The sequence below is a fragment of the Eublepharis macularius genome, chromosome 6 (genome assembly GCF_028583425.1).
Source record: "Eublepharis macularius isolate TG4126 chromosome 6, MPM_Emac_v1.0, whole genome shotgun sequence".
In the NCBI taxonomy this organism is placed as follows: domain Eukaryota; kingdom Metazoa; phylum Chordata; class Lepidosauria; order Squamata; family Eublepharidae; genus Eublepharis; species Eublepharis macularius.
Window position 1 is genome coordinate 32,053,553 of NC_072795.1, and position 19,932 is coordinate 32,073,484.

The 19,932-nt window shown below is 43.3% G+C and overlaps 1 protein-coding gene across 1 annotated transcript in view; it reads right to left on the reverse strand.

Annotated features, from left to right (window-relative positions):
• LEKR1 (leucine, glutamate and lysine rich 1) overlaps nt 1-16,446 on the reverse strand; it is a 101,456-nt gene extending 85,010 nt beyond the window's left edge. The window contains exons 1-3 of the mRNA XM_054983882.1: nt 16,357-16,446; nt 13,607-13,697; nt 1,098-1,312 (exon numbers count right to left, since the gene is read on the reverse strand). Coding sequence (XP_054839857.1) covers nt 1,098-1,312; nt 13,607-13,654 — 263 coding nt within the window. The 5' untranslated portion in view covers nt 13,655-13,697; nt 16,357-16,446. The remainder of the gene's footprint in view (nt 1-1,097; nt 1,313-13,606; nt 13,698-16,356) is intronic.
• Between the last annotated feature and the right edge of the window lie 3,486 nt (nt 16,447-19,932).

Below are 19,932 nucleotides of genomic sequence, written 5' to 3' on the forward strand. Positions count from 1 at the left end.
TGATAGTATTAAGTTCATTTATAGCCCACCTTTTCTACTGAGACTCAAGGCAGATTACAAAATATGAAAAGCAATTCAATCAGACAGCAAAGGCCTCCAATACACAATGCAGTAGGAATAGGATTGCAAAACTAGGAAAACAATGCAAATGAAAACCAGTCTAAGGCATGACATACCATGATGAAGAAAGGGTGTCACAAAGGAAGAAGATATTGCAATAAAAAGGGAAGTGGTACGAACAGTAAGATGTGCAACAGACTACATTACTTTTCATTACAGAAATAATCTTCCATGCTGTTCCATTATATTACCATTCTAATCTCTTTGTAAAAATGCCGTCCTGAACATTTCTGCTTTGCACATTCTGTGAAATGATAGAAGCGTGGGGGCTTTCCTGAGCACCCCAGGCAGGCCATTCCACAACTTTGGAGCCACCACAGAGAACGTGTGTGAACAAGCCATTGCCTCTTTTACCCATTTGCTGCATGGCACCCTCAGAAATTTTAGCTCAGATAAGCAAAACTGTCATGATGGGACATAGCAGGAGAGGTGGCCTTGCACATATGTGGATCCAAGGCCATTAAGGGCTAGTTACTAGTAACTGTTTGGTAATCAATAGAGTGTCTGCAAGACATGCACACTCTGTGCCCAATAGTAGCTGGGCTGCAGTGTTTAAGGGGAGGCATTTTTAGGTTTGCTGCCTAGATGGCAGGTCTATCTCCATGCATGAGAGCAAATCACACAGGCCACACCTGGGAAAGCAACAGCATGATCTCACTGTCCGTAACAAGGCAAACCTCCTGGGAGTCTGCAAACGAGTAAATGAAAAGCTAAGTTTCACTTTCTGATGACAGCAGACTTTAAAATAACTTTCCATTTTTCTTTCCATGATGTTATCAACTGGTGCTCAACAATCCAAGTAGCAAGCAACTGGTCTCTAAAGCATGGTTCAAATGACAACATATCGTTGACGTGAATTTAGCTGAAAATTATACGTGATGCAAGCTGGCTGGCAAGACAGTCAAAGACTGTTCTCCTCTGAATTACATTGACCAACATATTAATCTGAAACACAAGAGGGAATAACATGCTCAGACCTTTCTGTTTTTGATTCACTGGCTGCTGTGCACTGGTCAAATTCTTGACTTAGGCGCTGGAGTGTTTCCCGAAGCTGTTTCTCCCGTTCTACACTTCCCTCGTAAAACTTCACCTTGTCTTCCATCACCTTGACTTTCTCTTCTAGCATTTTAAACTCATGAAGGATCAAATAGCTGACTCCGCAGTATTTACACACTGTCTCATCCCGGGACATCTAGGGGAAAAAAACCAATAAGCAACGTATTTAGGGAATATATTGAAAGAAACAGGGCCTGATACTCCTCAGTGTTTTTATCGATGACTTGAAGGGGTGGACAGAATGTTTGCAAATCTGCAGTCAACAAAAACCTGGGGAGAACAGCTAACACTTGAGGAGGCAGCAAAAATGGAAGCTGAGTGATAGAGTCTCTGCTTTGCATACAGAAGGTCGCAGGATCAATCCCCAGCATTGTCAGTTAAGGATCAGGCCAGCAGTGATGTGAAACGTCTGAGACCTTGGAAAGCCACTGCAATCCTGAGCAGACGATACTGACTTATTTATTTATTAAAATATTTGTAACCTGCTTTTCCTCTTGACTCAGGACTTGATGGGCCAATGGTCTGACTCTGTATAATGCAGCTTCCTGCATTCAATGAATGTGATAGGCTGTAAAGCCGAGCTGATATTAACAAAATGAAATTCAGCAGACACAAATGCAAAGTTCTGAACAAGTACGGGACAGGAACAACAGGACATGTGTCTGGCAATAGTACATGTGAAGAGATTTCAGGAGGACTGCAGACAATCACAAGCTGAACCTTGGGCAACAGTGTAACACAGCTGCAGAAGGGCTAATGTGAATTTAGACTGAATTAACAAACTGTATGGTATTTGAGTCAACAAAAATAACTGTTGCACTCTATTCCATTCTAGTCAGACCTCAACTGGTATACTTTGTCTTGTTTTGAGCGCCATGCTTCAATTAAAATGTAGACCAGACTAGAACAGATACAAAGGAGGCCAGGGATGGTCAGTGGTCTGGAATACAAATCCTGCAAGGAAAGAATGAAGGAACTGGGCATGTTTAGCCTGCAGAAAAGAAGACTGTGGGAAGTAGGGCTGCCAGGTCCCCCTACCCCACGGGTGGGAGGTGGGAGGCCTGACACTCACCCTCTCTTCAGTGTACATACATGCACGTGTTCCTGGCCTGTGTGATGACACCACTTCCACTTCTCCGCAGGGGACTGATCCATGCTGATTTGGGCCTGATCTGGGCCAATTTGGGCCGCTGTGGCGCGCAGCTCTGCTTTGCTCTGCAGCGGCCCAATCCAGGCCAATTCAGCCCAAATTCAGGCCAATTCAGCCTGGATCGGGCTGCTGTGGAGCACGGGAGCCCTGCTGCACTCCACAGCGGCCTGATCCAGGCCAAACTGGGTGCAATCGGGGCCGATTTGGCCCCAATTTGGGCCAAATTGGGCCCAGATTGGACTGCCACTGTGCATAGGAGTGCACTGTGTGGCCCAGGAGCACACCCTGGGAGGTGCATTCCCCTCCCCACTGACCAGGAAAGCAGGGGCAGGGGGTGAAGGGTGGGAGTGCGGGATCCCCCACCCCCAGTGTGGGACTGGCAACCCTAGTGGGAAGACAGGGTAGCATTCTGAAAATATCTGAAGGGCTCTCAGTCACACAGAACAGGACAAAGGCTTACACTCCAGATGGATTAAGTTACAGGAGGGTAGTTTTCCACTGAAATTGAGAAGAAATTTCGTAATTATGAGAACAATTAGACCAACGCTCTATTTTGGATTCCCTGCATTGGTCAGATGGTTAAATTAGGTCCCTTCCAACTCTAAGATACTAAGCTAACTTCATATTAATGGGATAAAGCAACCTCAAAGGAAAGTGTAGAAATAAATGGACAATATGGAGTTCCCCCCTGCAGCCCTTAACACAAGCTTGATAATATAAGTAAAAAAAATAGTGAAACCAAAGTTATGGCCTGAAGAAGACCTTATCGCTTAAAAACGGCAGAATGTTTCTGCTCCTTCTAGAAGGATTTCAGTTCTGTGAGGTCCTCCTGCTCCCCTTTTCATCCAATGTAGGCCCTTTTCAGCAGTGTAGTAGTCACCCCAGTGTTTTGATTGTTCTAAGAGAATTTTTTAAAATGTTGTGAACTGCCTTGGGAACCAAAGCTGAAAAGGTAGTACATACGTAAAGAAAGTAGTTTGTAAACTTCAGTAGTTTGTAACCTGAAGAGGAAGGGTGGAAAGAATGCCGCGCAGTAGAGCCCCTGAGAGCACAAACCACTTTCTGTGATGGGAACGGAATCTTTTGCCTCAGTGCTGTTGTATTCTGTTCTCCTCTGCCATCTGCTAATTGCTACAGACAGCAGGGGAGGCTGACAGGAGATCACAATACAATGGAAATCCTTGCAACGGAGGCAGAGATAAATCTTTCGTCCTCAATTGAAGCTACTGAAAGCTAGAAGAGTTTTGCTTCCATTTTTCCACAGGTGGCACAAACCTGAATAAGATTGCTTTTCTAAATTCCAGAAGCCTTATTTCACTCACGATTCTGTATTATCATCCTCTTCGGAGGACTTGTCATTTATGTTTTATAACTTGCTACACTTCAAAAGCACTCCAAAGAAATTGTTATCATCTCTTTGGCAGACGGACAGCTTGACAACACCACATTTGTGGTCCACCCAAAACCATGAGCGGGGTAGCATTCATAGAAGGCATCATGTGATATACTGTATATTGGACTTCTGAGTCATTCAGAAACTACGACATTTGACAGGTGTGACATTGCCCTTCATCTACACAGGATGCACTTCAGCACACAGCTCCATATTTGGATACATTTAAGAATCCTTATGAACAAGATCACAAACTATGCTGAGAGCCCAACAAACTTTTTTTTTCATTTTTTACATTTTGGTAATTTGTTTCATCTAACCTCCACTGTTTTCTTTGCTCCCACCTACATACATGTATAATACCACAGATGCTGAAACAGTGAGTTGGATTCAACCAGCTTATTTCACCCCCACATGCCCCATTACAGTCTCTGCCTGCCTTTGGAGGACCATCTAAAGCTGATTACTGTACAAGGGGTTATAGTCAAAAGTGTCATCCCAAAAGCCCTCTGGACACTCAAAAGTTCCAAGCACATATATAGGATCACTGTGTACACTAGCAATGAGTTCCACAATTTAATTACACGTGCACTATGAATTAGAGCTTTGGGAGGCTTATTAAACCGAATCAGCTGTGTGAATTTCCCCCTCACAGAAATGAGACCATCATCATCAAATCTGTATCAAAGAAAGGATGACAGATATATAATCCGTCATGATTTTCATGAATAAAAAACCCCACATCCAACACAGCATGCTTATTTTAACGTTCTAGCCTAGAAAGATTAGGAGGAATCAACAGGAATAGGGATGAAAGAGACCAGAAAAAGAAAAATTACTCTGAGAAGAGGAAGAAAATATTCAAATGTAAACAAAAGAGCAGAAGATTAAAATGGTTTTGCTATAGCCAAAACAAGAAAAATTCGTAGGGTTTTATTCATAGGGTTTTATTGTGAAATAAGCCATAATCAAATCAACACATACCTCAACACTATACATTTTAACTACCCAATGACGAAGTCCAAAATGTTGGTTCCAGTATTTGCCTCACCAACCTTTATTTATCCTAATTCATTTTTGCTTCTCAAAGCCTGATCATAGCTACAGTGGCTCTGAAGGAAATGAAAAATTAATTCTATTTTTCCTGGCAGTTACAACTTGTGCTTGGAAATATGAAACTGTTATTCAGAATAAATACCATAAGGTTCCAAAGTACTAAAATTACTTATTGAAAGGGGACAAACTGAGCTGTAATGTGAAGGGAAGGGAGGGCCTGTTATCCTGAAAAGAACACCATGATGCCTTACAGCATTACTGCTTCTATCTTTCAAAATAAACAGTTATAGAGAATTCACTGTATGTCCCCGGGGGGGCAGGGCAGGGGACTTTTTCAGTATCTATCTAAATATATGACAGTGCTAATTTCTTCATCCTCAACATGCACCGAGCTTAGCTGACAAATTAAGTTGTTCGCAATTGAAAATTTGAATCAAGCTCTTGATTCTGCCTTCTCTGTGTACCCTCAAACTTAAATAGGGGGGTTGGAATATATGCTATAATCACCGTTTTAGTTTCTTGCATATGTTCCTTCATGCAGAAACACATAAGTACATCATAGCTTACTGAGCAAAGAATGGTTAAAAATGTTGAATGCCAGTTTTAAACACAGGCAGACAATGTAACAGACCAAACTGCAAAAAGCAGATGCATGACAGATCAGTCAAGAGTGAGAAGTTGCTACATACATGCACCTGAATGATTTACCAGAGGCCTCTCTCTGCTACAACTCCACCTCTTCCCCCTTCAGTGATTTGGGTTATAAAAATCTGTCAAAAGACTTTCCACACCATATGCATCTGAAGAAGTAAACTTATGCTGTAATAAACTGTGTTAAGTCTTTAAAATGCCACTAGATTTCTGCTTTACATGTGGAACAATGGAGGAACAAATCAGAATGACCTTACTACAATAATTCCAGTGCTGCTATACCTTATTTTTATTACCATGAGAAGATGGAAATGCCACAGAAGCATTAAAATGGAATTTTAAAATATTGCCGCATCTATGGCCCCAATAAAAACCCACACCAACCTGTGTTAACAGTCAGACTGCACCTTTCGCTGAGGGGCAGTTTATAGATATCCTACTATATAAAAGGCTAAACGTGTTCCAGACAACTCACTTCCTACCCAGGTGCACCTCCAGAGGGCGCTGCCATGGAAGGAAGCCTAGAAAAGGCAGCCCGTCCCTCCGAAAGTGCACTGTGGCAGGAAACCCAGGATGGGATCAGGCATGGAGCAGGCGGCAATGCCCCCTCCCGCCTTCACCCAGCTGGGATCAGGAGTGGATAACTTGCAGTACATCTATTATATAAATATTTCTTTTATATGCAAAATGCTAAGTGCAAGGAAATGAATATTCTAATACTAGTACACAATAAATATATAAATATACCAATTCATATGTCTGTCAAGCAAGAAGATAGGTACATCAATTCTGAATATATAAGAAACAAAGAATGGACCGACGTCTGCAGAGGAATCCCTCAGTGTTGAAAATACAGTCTCCAAAAAGAAGGGTTGTTTGTTCTTAATGCCACACCTTGGGACACCTCTTTGTTGTTTGTGTGGGATCAGGAGTGGAGCAGGTGGCAATACCTGCACCCTATCTTCACCCAGCTGGGATCAGGAACTGAACAGGTGGCAATGCTCGTCCACACCTTCACCCAGCAGCGATCAGGAGTGGCGCAAGTGGCAATGCCTGCCTGCCACTTCACCCAACTCGGATCAGGAGTGGAGCAGGTGGCAATGTCAGTGCCCCCCCACCTTCACCCGGCCAGAATCAGTCAGAGGAGGAGGAGGCAATCCCCCACTGCCTGCCCTCGCCTTTCTAGAGCTTGTTATATTTTTCCCACAATGGGCTTTATTACTAGTAAAAGCATAAACACCCTCCCTCCCTCTAATATCATACACTGCCTGGCCTGAAATAAAATAAAAGGGATGCCAGACAGGTAAGAGCCTGGAAATTTTTTTAGAAGGGGAGTCAGAAGCAGCTGACTGACTAATGCCCCCCCCATGTCCCAGAGAGATGTATAATTTAGGATAATGAGACTCCCAAGAAACTCCTGACTAATCTCATCCACGACTGGCCTCACTTCCCTTCACCCATTTACCCTGATTAAACAACACTTAACATTGTTCACCAAACCTGGTAGCTTTTCCCATCCAGTACTCACAGGGGCATCAAGCACCATTTACACCCATTATCCGCCTCCAGAAAACCCAATAAGTTATTGTTTAAGGGGTGAAAATATCCGCTTGCCCCAGGGATCATTTTCCCTATATCTGGAATCACAAGCCATCATTGTGTGTGTACACACACACACCCAAATCTGTTTGGGCCTTCTCTTCTTCTCTCTGTGAAACATTGGTCATTTCACTGCTGCCTCTGTAGACCTCCATCTTCAAGACTGGTAATTATAGCCTTCCCTGAAATTGCTCTCTCTCCTCTCCTCCCTGATTTCCTCTTAGTTAACCTCATATGTGTTCTGTGTGTGATTATATGTTTGCTCTTTTATTACTCTTTTAATAAAAACCTTTCTGGCTGAACATCTGGTTGGTTTATTTCGAGAGTTCTCTTAAGGGAAAAATTCCCATAAACACTGGTGGAAAATCCCTGTTACTCCCTCTCGCTTTGTCACTTTAAGTTACTTCCCCCCAACTAATTAAAAGACTGCCTATTTGTGGTCAAATCCACATTACTCATTCTAAGTCGCATGTTCCCCGCATTCCCCACACAATCCCGAGCGCCGGTCACATTACCTCATTAAACAGACGCGTTTCATTCGCATTTCTCCCGAATATGTGGTCACAGGTTTTCAACGGGAGATTCACGGTGGCCGTGAACGGGCCAATGCGCAATTTACGTGGTTTTTTTAAAAACCACCCCCCTTCCTGTCTCTCCGGCCGTTCCGAGAGTTCCTATTGGCTGATTCAACTTGCAAGTGCTCCGTAGTCTGCAAAAGACTGTTTTTGACTTCATAGCATTGGATTTATTGATTATGCTGTTTCTGAATCAAATCTGGTAGTTTGAAAAATCATTTTGGGGTGAATCCATCCTCAGAACGGACTCGCGAAACTTTTTATCTGTTTTTTATTTTTTTTATTTTATATTACTGTAATATCGAAATTATGAAATATCGAAATAATGACACTCCAAGGAAGTGAAACTTCAGTAAAATTCAGGCACTGAACTGTCCTGCATAGGAAATGCCCACGAAAGCTTCCCACATGCTTCCAAATTTCCAAAAAAGAAACGGGAGAGAGCCATCAGTGCTGTCAGTGGGGGAAAGAGAGGCATCATTATCTTCAATGATGTTTCTTTATAAGGCAAGATCGAAATAACGGAAAAGTGCGCTCAAAAATTTTTTTAAAAATGGGCGGGAAAAAAAGGTCCCGCCCAAAAAAGCAGTTTTCGAGCAGCCGTGTGACTGGAGGGACGCGCGAGAAAGACGGATTGGAAGCAGGAATGTGAACGAAGAGGAAAAAATTGCGGATTGGAGGCAAATGGAAGATATCCGATAAACATGCTGGTAATGGGTGAATGTGGATTTGACCTGTGTAACACCTGCGCCTGTCCATCCAAAATTTGCCCATATATGTTTTCTCACAGTCTCCCTTCTCTCAGTTGTCCAAAAGCAGCTTATTCATATGGAGAACGTAAGCAATCATGGAATTGGAGGATGATGTGCTTTGGATTGTTCTTATTACCACAACCCAGTGTTCAGATGTACACTTGCCTTTGTTCATCAAGGTTCTTTCAGCTATCAGGCCTAACAGCTGTTGACAGACCTCTCCTCCACAAATGTGTGTAATCCTTTTAAAAAATAATCTAATCACGCTATAATAGAAGTTTTCCGGGTGCAGCATTCCTTACTGTGAAGCTGCAAATGAACCTGTATATATTTAGAGATTATCATATTACAGAGAGACCGGCAAACTGAGTAGGGCATGGGACGCATGGGGCAGAGAGAAAAAGAGAGGCATTGAAAATAACTCTGACACAAGGACATCAAAGAGGGGAACAGGGAACAGCAGGTGCAACATTCAAGTCAAAAGGGAGGTCATATGGAAAGGGGGGAGACATGGGAAAAGAAAGAATCAACTAAGGAGGCAGTGAACAGCCACAGCATGGTATAGTGGTCAGGTTAGGATTTGGGAGACCCAGGTTCAAATCCCCACTCAGCTGTGGAAGCTTGCTGGGTGACCTTGGGAGAACTGTACACTCTCAGCCTAACCTGCTTCACAGGGTAGTTGTGAGGAACAAATGGAGTAGGGGAGAATGCTGTAAGCCACTTGGAGTACCCAAATGGAAGAAAAGGAGGGGCAAATGAAGCCAATAAATACATAAATGTTTGTGCTGAAGAAGCAACTGAGACATTGCATTTTAACTGATGCCCCCTCGCTCGTCATAAAGAGCCACCATTCTGGTACCCCTTGTCATCCCCTACCAAGGAATGACCATCAGCTTTCCAAGTGACCCACAGCTTAGATTGCCTGCCTGTTTCCTGCCTGCCCAGTCCCTGATCCAATGACAGCCACCTGCACTCTCTGTGCAGCCACCTCCACTCTCTGTGCAGGTTTGTGATCCAGCAAGGGAAATTGCGTGTGGAAACTTAATCCCCTACACAGTCCTTCCTTGGTGGGTAAAGGGAGCTGAGAGACAGACTGTGTCTAGAACCCAGATGGGAGCTCCAGTGCTGGTGCCACAACCACTGCAAATGCAGGGCAACAGGGAAGGGCCACAGTTCCTCAGAGAGAATGAAAGGAGGACATGGGGCTTGCCTACAGCTCTAGAGGCAAGGCTGGTGGTTGGTACAGCTATGGGGCCAGGCTTCCTCAGAATGGCAGGAATAGGTGGCAAGCTGGCAATGCCATGACTTTAAATCCTGGCAGGCCAGAAACCACAGCTCAACAATGGCCTGATGCAGTGTAATGGCTAGAATGATGGACTAGGATCTGGGAGAGCCAGATTCAATTCTCCACTCTGCCATGGAAGCTCACTGCATGACCTTGGGCCGGTTACAAAAGCTCTGCCTAACTTACCTCACATGGTTTGTTGTAAGGAAAAATGGAGGAGAGATAATGTAAGCTGTTTTGGATCCCCTTTGGGGAGAAAGGTGGGGTATAAATGAAATTAAAAACTTTTAAATGCCAGGGAGGACACCAGTGTACAGTCAGTCACAAGGGGGCACAGACCAATCCCAAGCCTGTTCAGAGGCAGGAGGCAACCCCAAGGACTGGCTGGTTCCCCATGAATCAGAGGAAAGGGATTTGCAGAGATTGCAAGGAGCTATTTAAGTGCCTCCAGCCAAGAGACAAGGAGAGCTACTCCTCTCTCCACAGAGCTAGCTCAAAGAGAAGGTCAGGAGAGTCCTAACAGGAAGAGATGGATCAATAAGGAGCCTCAACTCCCCCCCCCCCACTGCCAGTCTTAGGCCAGTATAGGGGTGGAAGGTGAACTCAGTATGCTGTCCTGCTGCCTCATCTCCGAGGAGGCACGTGTGTGGTACCTTCACTAAACAACCCACCAGCCACAGATCACTGGATGGCCTTCACTTCATGCTGCTATTGCCAGCCCACCTCCTCACACAATGTAATCCTAAGAACAGTTTCTAGGGAGTAAGCCCCATTGAACAGACCTGAGCAGGATTCTGAGTTAAGAGTTGCGCTGAAAATCCCTTACTGTGAATATCTGCCATACCACTGAGAAGATTTCGTTTATGCATAAGAAATTAATAGATATGGCTCTACGGCACAACTATTTATATATTACTCAAGTCTCTTCTATGCCCTTGATCCTTTCCCTAGCGTCTCATCTCTTCTTTCCAAAGATTCACACTCAGGTACATAAACTGCTCTAACAGAAAAACAGTTGCAATGTATAAAAATGGTTTCATTTTATTAGCCAGAAGTATAATTTGTTACTTTTATAAGACTATTATAAAATTCAGGCATGACTGTAGGATTTAAGTCCAGTGACACCTTAGAGACCAACAAGATTTTCAGAGGGTAAGCTTTTGAGAGTCAGAGCTCCCTTCCCTTGTTGGTATCTGAAGAAGGAAGCTTTGACTCTTGAAAGCTTACATTCTGAAAATCTTTCTGGTTTCTTAGGTGCTACTGGACTTAAATCCTACAGTCATGTCTGATTTTTAAAAATTTTTAAAAAGTAAGATCATCACGGCTACCCACCTAAGACATGACTGTATAATAAAAGAATGAAATAGTCTAGCTTTTAATGAAATGTATTAATTATTTAAATGTGTCAAAGGCCCAAATACCCCAATATAATATCTTTGAGATATTTGTGCCATTGACTCTCAAAAGTTTACCAAAGGTGGGGGCAGGGGGGAGATTAGGAAACAAAAGGTGAAATGATAGTCCTCACACCCACAATCCAAGCACACTGTGTCTTTTCTGGCTACTGCTTTCCTTGTTTCTTACATTCCATCCAACTTCTTTCAGTCCCTCCTAAGAACAGAACTGTATCAGCCGCAGCAAGCAACACGAAAAATGGCAGTCTGGCATCTGGGCCCAGACGTCAAAACATGCACATGTGCGTGCACCCCCCCCCTAAAAACCCCTCCCTAATTACATGGCATAAATAACATAGCTGTTTTTAAAAAGTCTCATGAAAATTATTAATGATTCTATTGAAGTGCAGGCAATTATCTTTCCAAAGACAAATGTCAATGTCTTTTAAAACGGAGAGGGAAAGCATACTCTTCAATGTTTAATAGGAAGGTAAATCCCAAGGAGTTCAAAGGGATGCTATGTTCTGGTTAAGTACGTGTAGGATTGGAAGCTTAATTGTGCCTATTGTCAGGCTACAAAAACGTTATTGTGGGGCACCTTTCAAGAAAGACTTAGTTTGTTTTTTCAAAGCCTTTCATGCATATAAGTAAGAAACTATAATTATTGTAATATAATCTCCCCAATATGAAATACTTTAATTTTTTTGAAAACACAAATATTCAAAAGCACCAAACTGCAAGTTATATCTGACTGCATTACAACTGCAGAAAAGCTTGTCTCATAGAGAATTTCCTCAGGTTTGATTGAACATCTATTCTATGAAGAACAACAGTTAATTAATTAGTGCTGGACTAGGATCTGAGAGACCCAGGTTTGAATTCCCATTTTGTCACGGAAACTCTTTGGATAACATTGGTCCAATCACTCTCTCACAACCTAAACTACCTCACATATTTATTGCTGTAAAATATATATGTACACACATGAGGGAATGGAACCGCAGAATGACACAAGCCTCTATATTTGTATTGAATGTATGAATTATTTTTAAACATAGAAGCTATTCACATTATTATTAACAACAATAAATACAAAAACCAATAAGAGAAATGGCATTTTCAACTTTTGTAGTTTGAGAATAGTGTTTTAGAACTCTTGTAGTTCACAAGTTCATTATCTTCAGAGTTTGAAACAAAAACTGGTATTGAGGGAAGTGTATATATTATGTTTATATATTCATATAAACCAAGGCTCTCCCACCCCTGAGCTGTGTACAAACCAGAATTTTTTCACTGAATCTCCAGCTACTAATTGTAAAAAGCTCCACAGGCTACTTCTATGACCTGGTACTACTACTAGCATGACACTCTGGGTTTTCCCTAAGCCATACCTCATTAAAGAGGTACAAACCTTCCCTGTGATTTGAGTGGATAGAGGACTGGCAGCAGCCATCTTCCCAACCTCCCTCTTTACTTCAAATTCTTTCCTTTCCTATTGTCTTTCAGCAGACACTAACTCTAGTGACTCTATTCTCTTCCATCTCAAGTAGAGGTGGGCACGAACCAGGGAAAAAACTGAACCGTGTGGTTCATGATTCATCCCATTACACAAACCATGGACCACGAACTTTCACAAACTTGCCCCAGTTCGCGAACTGGTTGTGGTTCATGGTTCATGGGGTTTAAATACCCCTTTCCGTGCTGCTGCAAAGTGGCAAGGAAAGGGGCATTTCACCCCTGCTTGGATCAGCTGCTTGGCGGGGACAAGCAGCTGATCGGGGGGGGGGTTAAATGCCCCTTTCTGTGCTGCTTCGCAGCAGCAGGGAAAGGGGCATTCCCCCCACCAGCTTGGATCAGCAGTGTGTTGGGGAGATCCCCGGCAAGCAGTTGATTGGGGGTTTAAATGCCCCTTTCTGTGCTGCTTCGCAGCAACAGGGAAAGGGGCATTCCCCCCATTGGATCAGCTGCTTGTGGGAGAGATCTCTCACAAGCAGCTGATCGGGGGTTTAAATGCCCCTTTCTGTGCTGCTTCACAGTAGCAGGGACAGGGGCATTTCGCCCCCCACTGGGTTGAATCAGCTGCTTGTCAGGGATCTCCCTGACAAGCATCTGATCAGGGTAACCCCTTCCTTGCCACTCCTTGCCACTTCGCAGCAGCACGGAAAGGGGTATTGGGCTTTCTCATGAACCATACAAACTGGCAGCCCAGTTCGTGGAAGTTCGTGGAAAATGGGCTTCCACGAACCGCTGGTTTGCAAAGCACAAACCAGCCCAGTTCGTGACAAACTTTAGTTCGTCTTGCAGTTCGTGCCCATCTCTAATCTCCACCATCTTCCATGCTGCATCATATTTGTTAAGGTCTGCACTAGGTTCCATCCTACAAATTATAATTTTTTTTCAAAATCCTGAAGGCCACAATTCCAAGAGGACACAGTATGCATATACAGGAAATGAAGTAAAATGCAAAAAGAATACTGGTTTGGGCACACTAATAAACTGCAGAGAAACCAACTACAACCTATATTGATGTGAGTGCAAAAGCAGGAAGACATTGGGTTTCTTCACTGTAGCATACCTTCTGTAATTCCTCAGGTAATGGATGCATAGGAACATGTCGGTCCATGGTCTTCTAGGACTTAAGAGTGGAACACCACTGCCAAACAAAACTATTAAGAGGTTACAAACAGACAAAATTAGCTGAAATGGGAACAGGAAAGTAACACACATATAACACCTTGGTTTCTAATTGAGCAAATATCTTGTTTTTCAACTCTGTTGTACCAATCCAGTGATGGCAACCACATATAGAAACAGTTACCAGGCATTTACCAGAGAAAGCCAGTGTGGTGTATTGGTGGTGACCCACGTTCAGTTCCTCGTTCTGGCATGGAAACTCACTAGCTGACCTTGGACCAGTCACATGCTCTCAGTCTAACCTACCTCACAGGGAGGAAAGGAGAATGATGTAAGCTGTTTTGGGTCCCCATTGGGGATAAACACAGGATACAAATGAAGAAAAATAAAATTTACAAAATAGACACAAAACCCAACTTTGTTTCCAGGAGAGAGGCAAGAAGCCTGCACCCAACCTCCAGGCTGCAAGAGTGGAGCAGCTACATTTTCAGAGATAGGGGAGGTCAGCTAAGTATTTCAATAGGAAGACACTGTGAGCTCTAAAGCCTACATATATACTCATTGTTGACAATCCCCTATTAAAAGAAGGGGAGCATGACTCAATTGAGTCTGAGTATCCCCACTACCACCAATCTAAACGATAACAGGTACTGGGCCTCTCGCTCCCTGCTGTAATGGTTTCTTCTCTGAAATCATGCTCCTTTTATGGATACTCTTCTTCCTTTAGGTGTAGTGCTGTTGGAGGCTGGCCCTTTTCTGTGATGATGCCTCAGTTACAAAATTCCCTCCCTTGGCACCAACTTTATTCCCCTATAGGTACATGTCGTGGTAGCATCTAGATTAATTACTGCAATCTGTTCTACATGGAGCTGCCTTTGAAGAGTTTTCAGAAGCTACAATTGGTATAGGAAGCTGCGGCCAGAATGCTGACTGGAATGCATGTACAGCCCATAGCACTCCAGTCTTGTTCCACCTACATTGGCTTACAGTTTGCTCTCAGGTCCAATTCCAGATGCTGGTAACCTTTAAAGTCCCATATGATTTGGGGTCCGCATACTTTAAGAAAAGCTTACCTACCTGATCATTACTGTCATCCTCAGAGGCCCTGTTTCATGAGTCTCTGGCATCTGAGGTTAGATAAGTGGCAACCTGAAAACAGGCCTTCTCAGCTGAGGCACTGAAATGATGGAGTCCGCCGTCCCCTGTCCATCTCCCCCCTCCCCTGGAGATTTGGTAGCCCTCTCCTATCACTGTCTTCCACCAGCAGGTGAAAACATTTCAGTTTTATTTGGTATTCCCTCAGCTACCGTCCTTGTTTATTTGTTTTTATGTATGTGTCTATGTGGCTTATATATACATACACATAGCCGCCTTCGGGACTCCAAACTGGGTGGAAAGGTGGCACCAAAATGTTTTAAATAAGCGAATGAAGTAAAACAATGAAGTAATACAACTACCACCTCAATTAAAAAAAATAACCGAGGTGATTGTGGTAATGCTCGCACTACTGTTTTAATGGCATGCTTTATGATTAGTGGGGTTTTGTTTTTATTATCAGCAATTGTTTATTTAACGCTTTATGTTATTTTTAGCCTTGACTATTTTATACAGAAGGCTGGGGATATAAATACTTTAAGTAAACCAACACAAATCTAAGGCTATAATCCCACGGCTATTTACCTGGGAGGAAGCTCCACCGAACACAGTGGGACCTACTTCTAAGGAAACGGATGTATGTCTTTTGCTTCCCCTCCTGAATACTTAGCTTGGGAGACAATTGCTCCTAGCACCTTCACTTGGAAGCTTCTGACAACATCATAGATGAAGGAGGATGAAAGAGGGTCTCTTGTTATCATTTAGACACTGCCTTCACCTCTCTTGCTGCTTAGGACACCAGGCCAAATGAAAACACAAAAATGTCTCTCTGGAGCCAGACAGAACATTCAAGTCCCTTACAAGACTGACAGCAGAGGGGAAATGTCCTAGTCATTCTACTTTCAGTACTTGAGATTAATTTTAGTTAATACACAAGATGAAAAGAGTCAATGGAAGCCAAACTGAGCAGTGTTGATGTGTGTTTGGAGGGGACGGGGTGGGGTGATAAGCACAGTCTTTCCCAAGATTAATTTTTCTCCAGGGGACAAAGCCCTTTCTTTATTGGCTATCTTTTCCAGGACCAACCGAAACAACATAGAGCAGTATGCAAGCTTTTCAGTTCTGAACAATATACTTTGGCCAGTCATTCTCCCTAAGCCAAACCTACCTCACAGGGTTGATGTAAGGATAAAATGGAAGAGGAGTGACTCATGCATACCAATCTGAGTGCCCAGGAACAGTGGGATTAAAATGCATAAATATCACTATGAAGCAACTGCCTACATGCCTATTTCTGCTCATGTGATGCCGTCAGCGCAAACCTATACAGATTTATTCAGAAGGACCACCGTGTGTTCAAGAGAGCTTTATCCCAGGTACACATGCTTAAGACTGCAGCCAACGTCTTCTACAGGTCGTGGCAGCACATTTTGTGACACGCCAGCAGCTCCTGCAATAGGGCATCCAACGGTGCTATTTTTGTGGCTCCCACTGTCCGGACACGCAAGAGCCGACGGCTGATGGAATAGTTTGCAGAAGGGTGGCATCCTCCTAAGGTGGCCTTTCCCTTGGGGGCAAAGCCCCTCAGGTACTCACCTAAGCCGGTCAGTCCTACACTGCAGGAGACAAAAAAAATAATGAGCTCTGTAGACACGCAGCCATGCGACGCCGCTTCCTGGTTGCCCGGGCAACCGGCCTGAGCTCCGGGGAAGAACCAGGAAATAAGGGCAGAACTTATTCTGCCGGCTTCTTCCGGCATACCAGGCATGCGCAGTACTCCCTTCCCGCCCATCTCTATGGTATTGCAACCCTAGTTTATGAGCGCTTCTAGGGCTGCCAATTCCCGGTTATGAAATTCCTGGAGATTTTGATGCTGGAGCCAGGAAAGGGGGAGGGGAGGGACTTCAGCATGCTGATCCCTACCGTCCAGGGATTACCAACTTCCTGGTGGGGCCTGGAGATCTCCTAGTATTATAGCTGTTATCCAGACTAAAAAGATCCTTTCCCTTGGAGGAAATGGCTCCTTTGGAGAGTGGACTCTATGGAATCATACCCCGCTGATGCCCCTCCCCAGGCTCCAGCCCGCAACTCTCCCAAATATTTCTCAACCCGGAGGTGGCAATTGTATCTTGGAGATCTCCCGCCACCAGTTGGAGGTTAAAGTACAGTGGAATCCCACAAGTTGGAGGAAATACTGGAGAAGACTATATACAAAGATGATAATAAATATTTATAAATATATTGTAGATAAACTGCAAAGTGTACAAGTTCTATGCTCTAACATAAATATAGTCATATAAATAAGAATGGTATAAATAATTCCAGAAAACCCAATTATCAATAAATACCCTTATACAAAAATGTTTATGTACATAATATCAGCAACAGCCTGGAAGTCCTCAAAAGTCAAGCGGATGTAAAGCCAGCAACACAAATCGAAGTGATGCTGAGGCATACCCCTCTAAGGCCCTTCCCTAAGCTCCACCCCCCAACTCTCCAAATATTTCACAACCTGGAGCTGGCAATTGTATCTTGGAGATCTCCAACCACTACTTGGAGGTCGGCAACCTTAGAATTTTGGAGGACAGTCCCACAGAGTTCAACCGGGCTTGCTTTGAAGTGATTATGTAACTCACAGTTGTGTACAACCCAATCTAATATTATGGTTATCCTACCAAGTTAAATGGGAATCATTCAGTGTTACAGGATGCACACCTGCTCATAAACACAATTAGCTACAATGGAACTGATTTTTCATTAGGATAGGGCTTTGGGGAGTGGATCATGAGGCCATGTATTTGGATGAAGTGTGTGTGTGTTATCTGCTGTTAAGTCACCTCTGACCTATGGCGACCCTACAAATGAAAGACCTCCAAAATGTCCTATCATTAACAGACTTGCTCAGGTCCTGCAAACTGGAGGATGTGGCTTCTTTTATTGAGTCAAGCCATCTTGCTTTAGGTCTTCCTCTTTTCATACTGCCTTCCACTTTTCCTAGCATTATTGACTTTTCCAGAGAATCTTGTCTTCTCGTGATGTGACCAAAGTACCATAGTCTCAGTTTTATTATTTTAGCTTCTAGGGAGAATTCAGGCTTGATTTGATCTAGAACCCATTTATTTGTCTTTTTGGCTGTCCGTGGTATCCACAAAACTCACAGCACCATTTCGATGATAGGCAAGTTGGAAAAAGTTGCTGTCTGGCTGCTTTTTTGTTATGTAATTATACTTCCAAATAAAACAAAACTTGATCACTCCAGTAATAGTACTTTTATTATTTGTATTTGTTATTTATTCTGTATTATAAAAGTGCATGAGACATACAATATAACTGATTGGATTGACTTACACTATGTAATTTGCCTTTAGACTCAATGAGAAAGTCGGGACTATAAATAAAGTGCCTCCTATGTTTGGCGTGTTATGTAAATACTATTATACTATTTTGACATACTGTTATCTCCCCACTTCTGGCTCTTAACGTATTTAATGCTTGGAACAGGAATAATGCAGAAGCACATGCACACGTATTTTTCAAGCTCCTTTTGGACCTTAAAGGAAGAATGAAGGTCCTGTGCATGAGGAAACCCTGAGACATGCCCAGGGCCTCAATTCTCTGCAGACTTAACCAGTAAGTCCTATTGAACTCGGTGGGATTTATTGCTGAGTAGACTTGTTTAGAATTGCAATGCAAAAAACCCCCTAGAGGTTGAATATCTGATTTATCAGTATGTATTTTGATTTGTTGATATTATTAGCCAATTAATAATAATTTTGATATATGTGCACAGTGGACTATATTAATATATAGCATTGTTTAGATTGACATGGAGTGGCTGATATATTATAAACAAATTAATATGTGAAGTAGTGGTTAGAGGCTCAGTCTTGTATCTGGAAGATCAGGTTCAAATCCCTGCTCTGTTATGGAAGCTTGCTGGGTGACTTTGGGCCAGTCATTTTCTCTCAATCTCACCTACCTTACAGGGTTGTTGTTATGAGGATAAAATAGAAGAGGGATAATAATTTGTAAGATCCTTTGGGTCCCCACTGGGGGGAAAAGCAGAGCATAAATGTATAAATAAAATAATATTTTAATATATCTCTATGCATCTTTACATGCAATCTACAGATACTCCCATGGTAATGTGGACAAGTGCCTTGTCGCTGGATCTTTGTTGCACTGTAAGGTCTTAGTCAACACACCCATTTCAGTGTTGCAGCGAGGGCTTTTTTTCAGCTGGAACACAGTGGAATGGAGTTCCGGCACCTCTAGAAAATGGTCACATGGCCGGTGGCCCTGCCCCCTGATCTCCAGACAGAAGGGAGTTTAGATTGCCCTCCGTGCCACTGGGTAATCTAAACTCCCCTGTCTGGAGATCAGGGGGCGCGGGCCACCAGCCATGTGATCATTTTCAACGAGAGCGATTTAAACTTTTAAAAACTCCACACTTGTTCCAGCTGACCCAAAATGATATCATTGTGCGGTCCTGAGTTCCACCACGGAGTTCCACCACCTTTTTCCCCAGAAAAAAAGCCCTGGTTGCAGCCTATGTGAAAAGCAAGGTTTGATGTTTCGAGAGGCATGAATAGGGTTGCCAGTGGCTGGAGATCTCCTGGAATTACAACTGGTCTCAAGGCCACAGAGATCAGTTCACCTGGAGAAAATGGCTGCTTTGGGGGTGGACTTTATGAAATTATGCCATGCCAAGGTCCTTTCCCTCCCCAAACCCCCCTTTCTCCAGGTTTCACCCTCCAAATCTCCAGGAAGTTCTCAACATGGAGCTGGCAACCCTAGGCATGAAAGAGCACTGACTAAAGATTTCTGTGCTTCAAGTGTTCCATGACATGGTATGCATCCCAAGCCATGAAGAAAAGCAGTCATCTGCTCTTGTTTTCTGTAAAACACTAAGTGTATTGAACAGCAACAGAAGTGGTACCTTTTCCTTTGGTGTCACCCCACCAAGAGCATAAGACATCATCTGTACAGAGCCTGAGCTTATGCCAGTCCCTGTCAGCTATGTGGACTGACAGGGAATTAGTACAAGCTGAAACACGGCATATGGGGATAAGAAATGCCGAAATACAAAATTAGAGCTGTCTCAGGAACTCTTGACTTTAAGGGCTGCCAGTTAACTGGAGGCCTGTCAGTAAAGGCAATTTAGCAGTCACT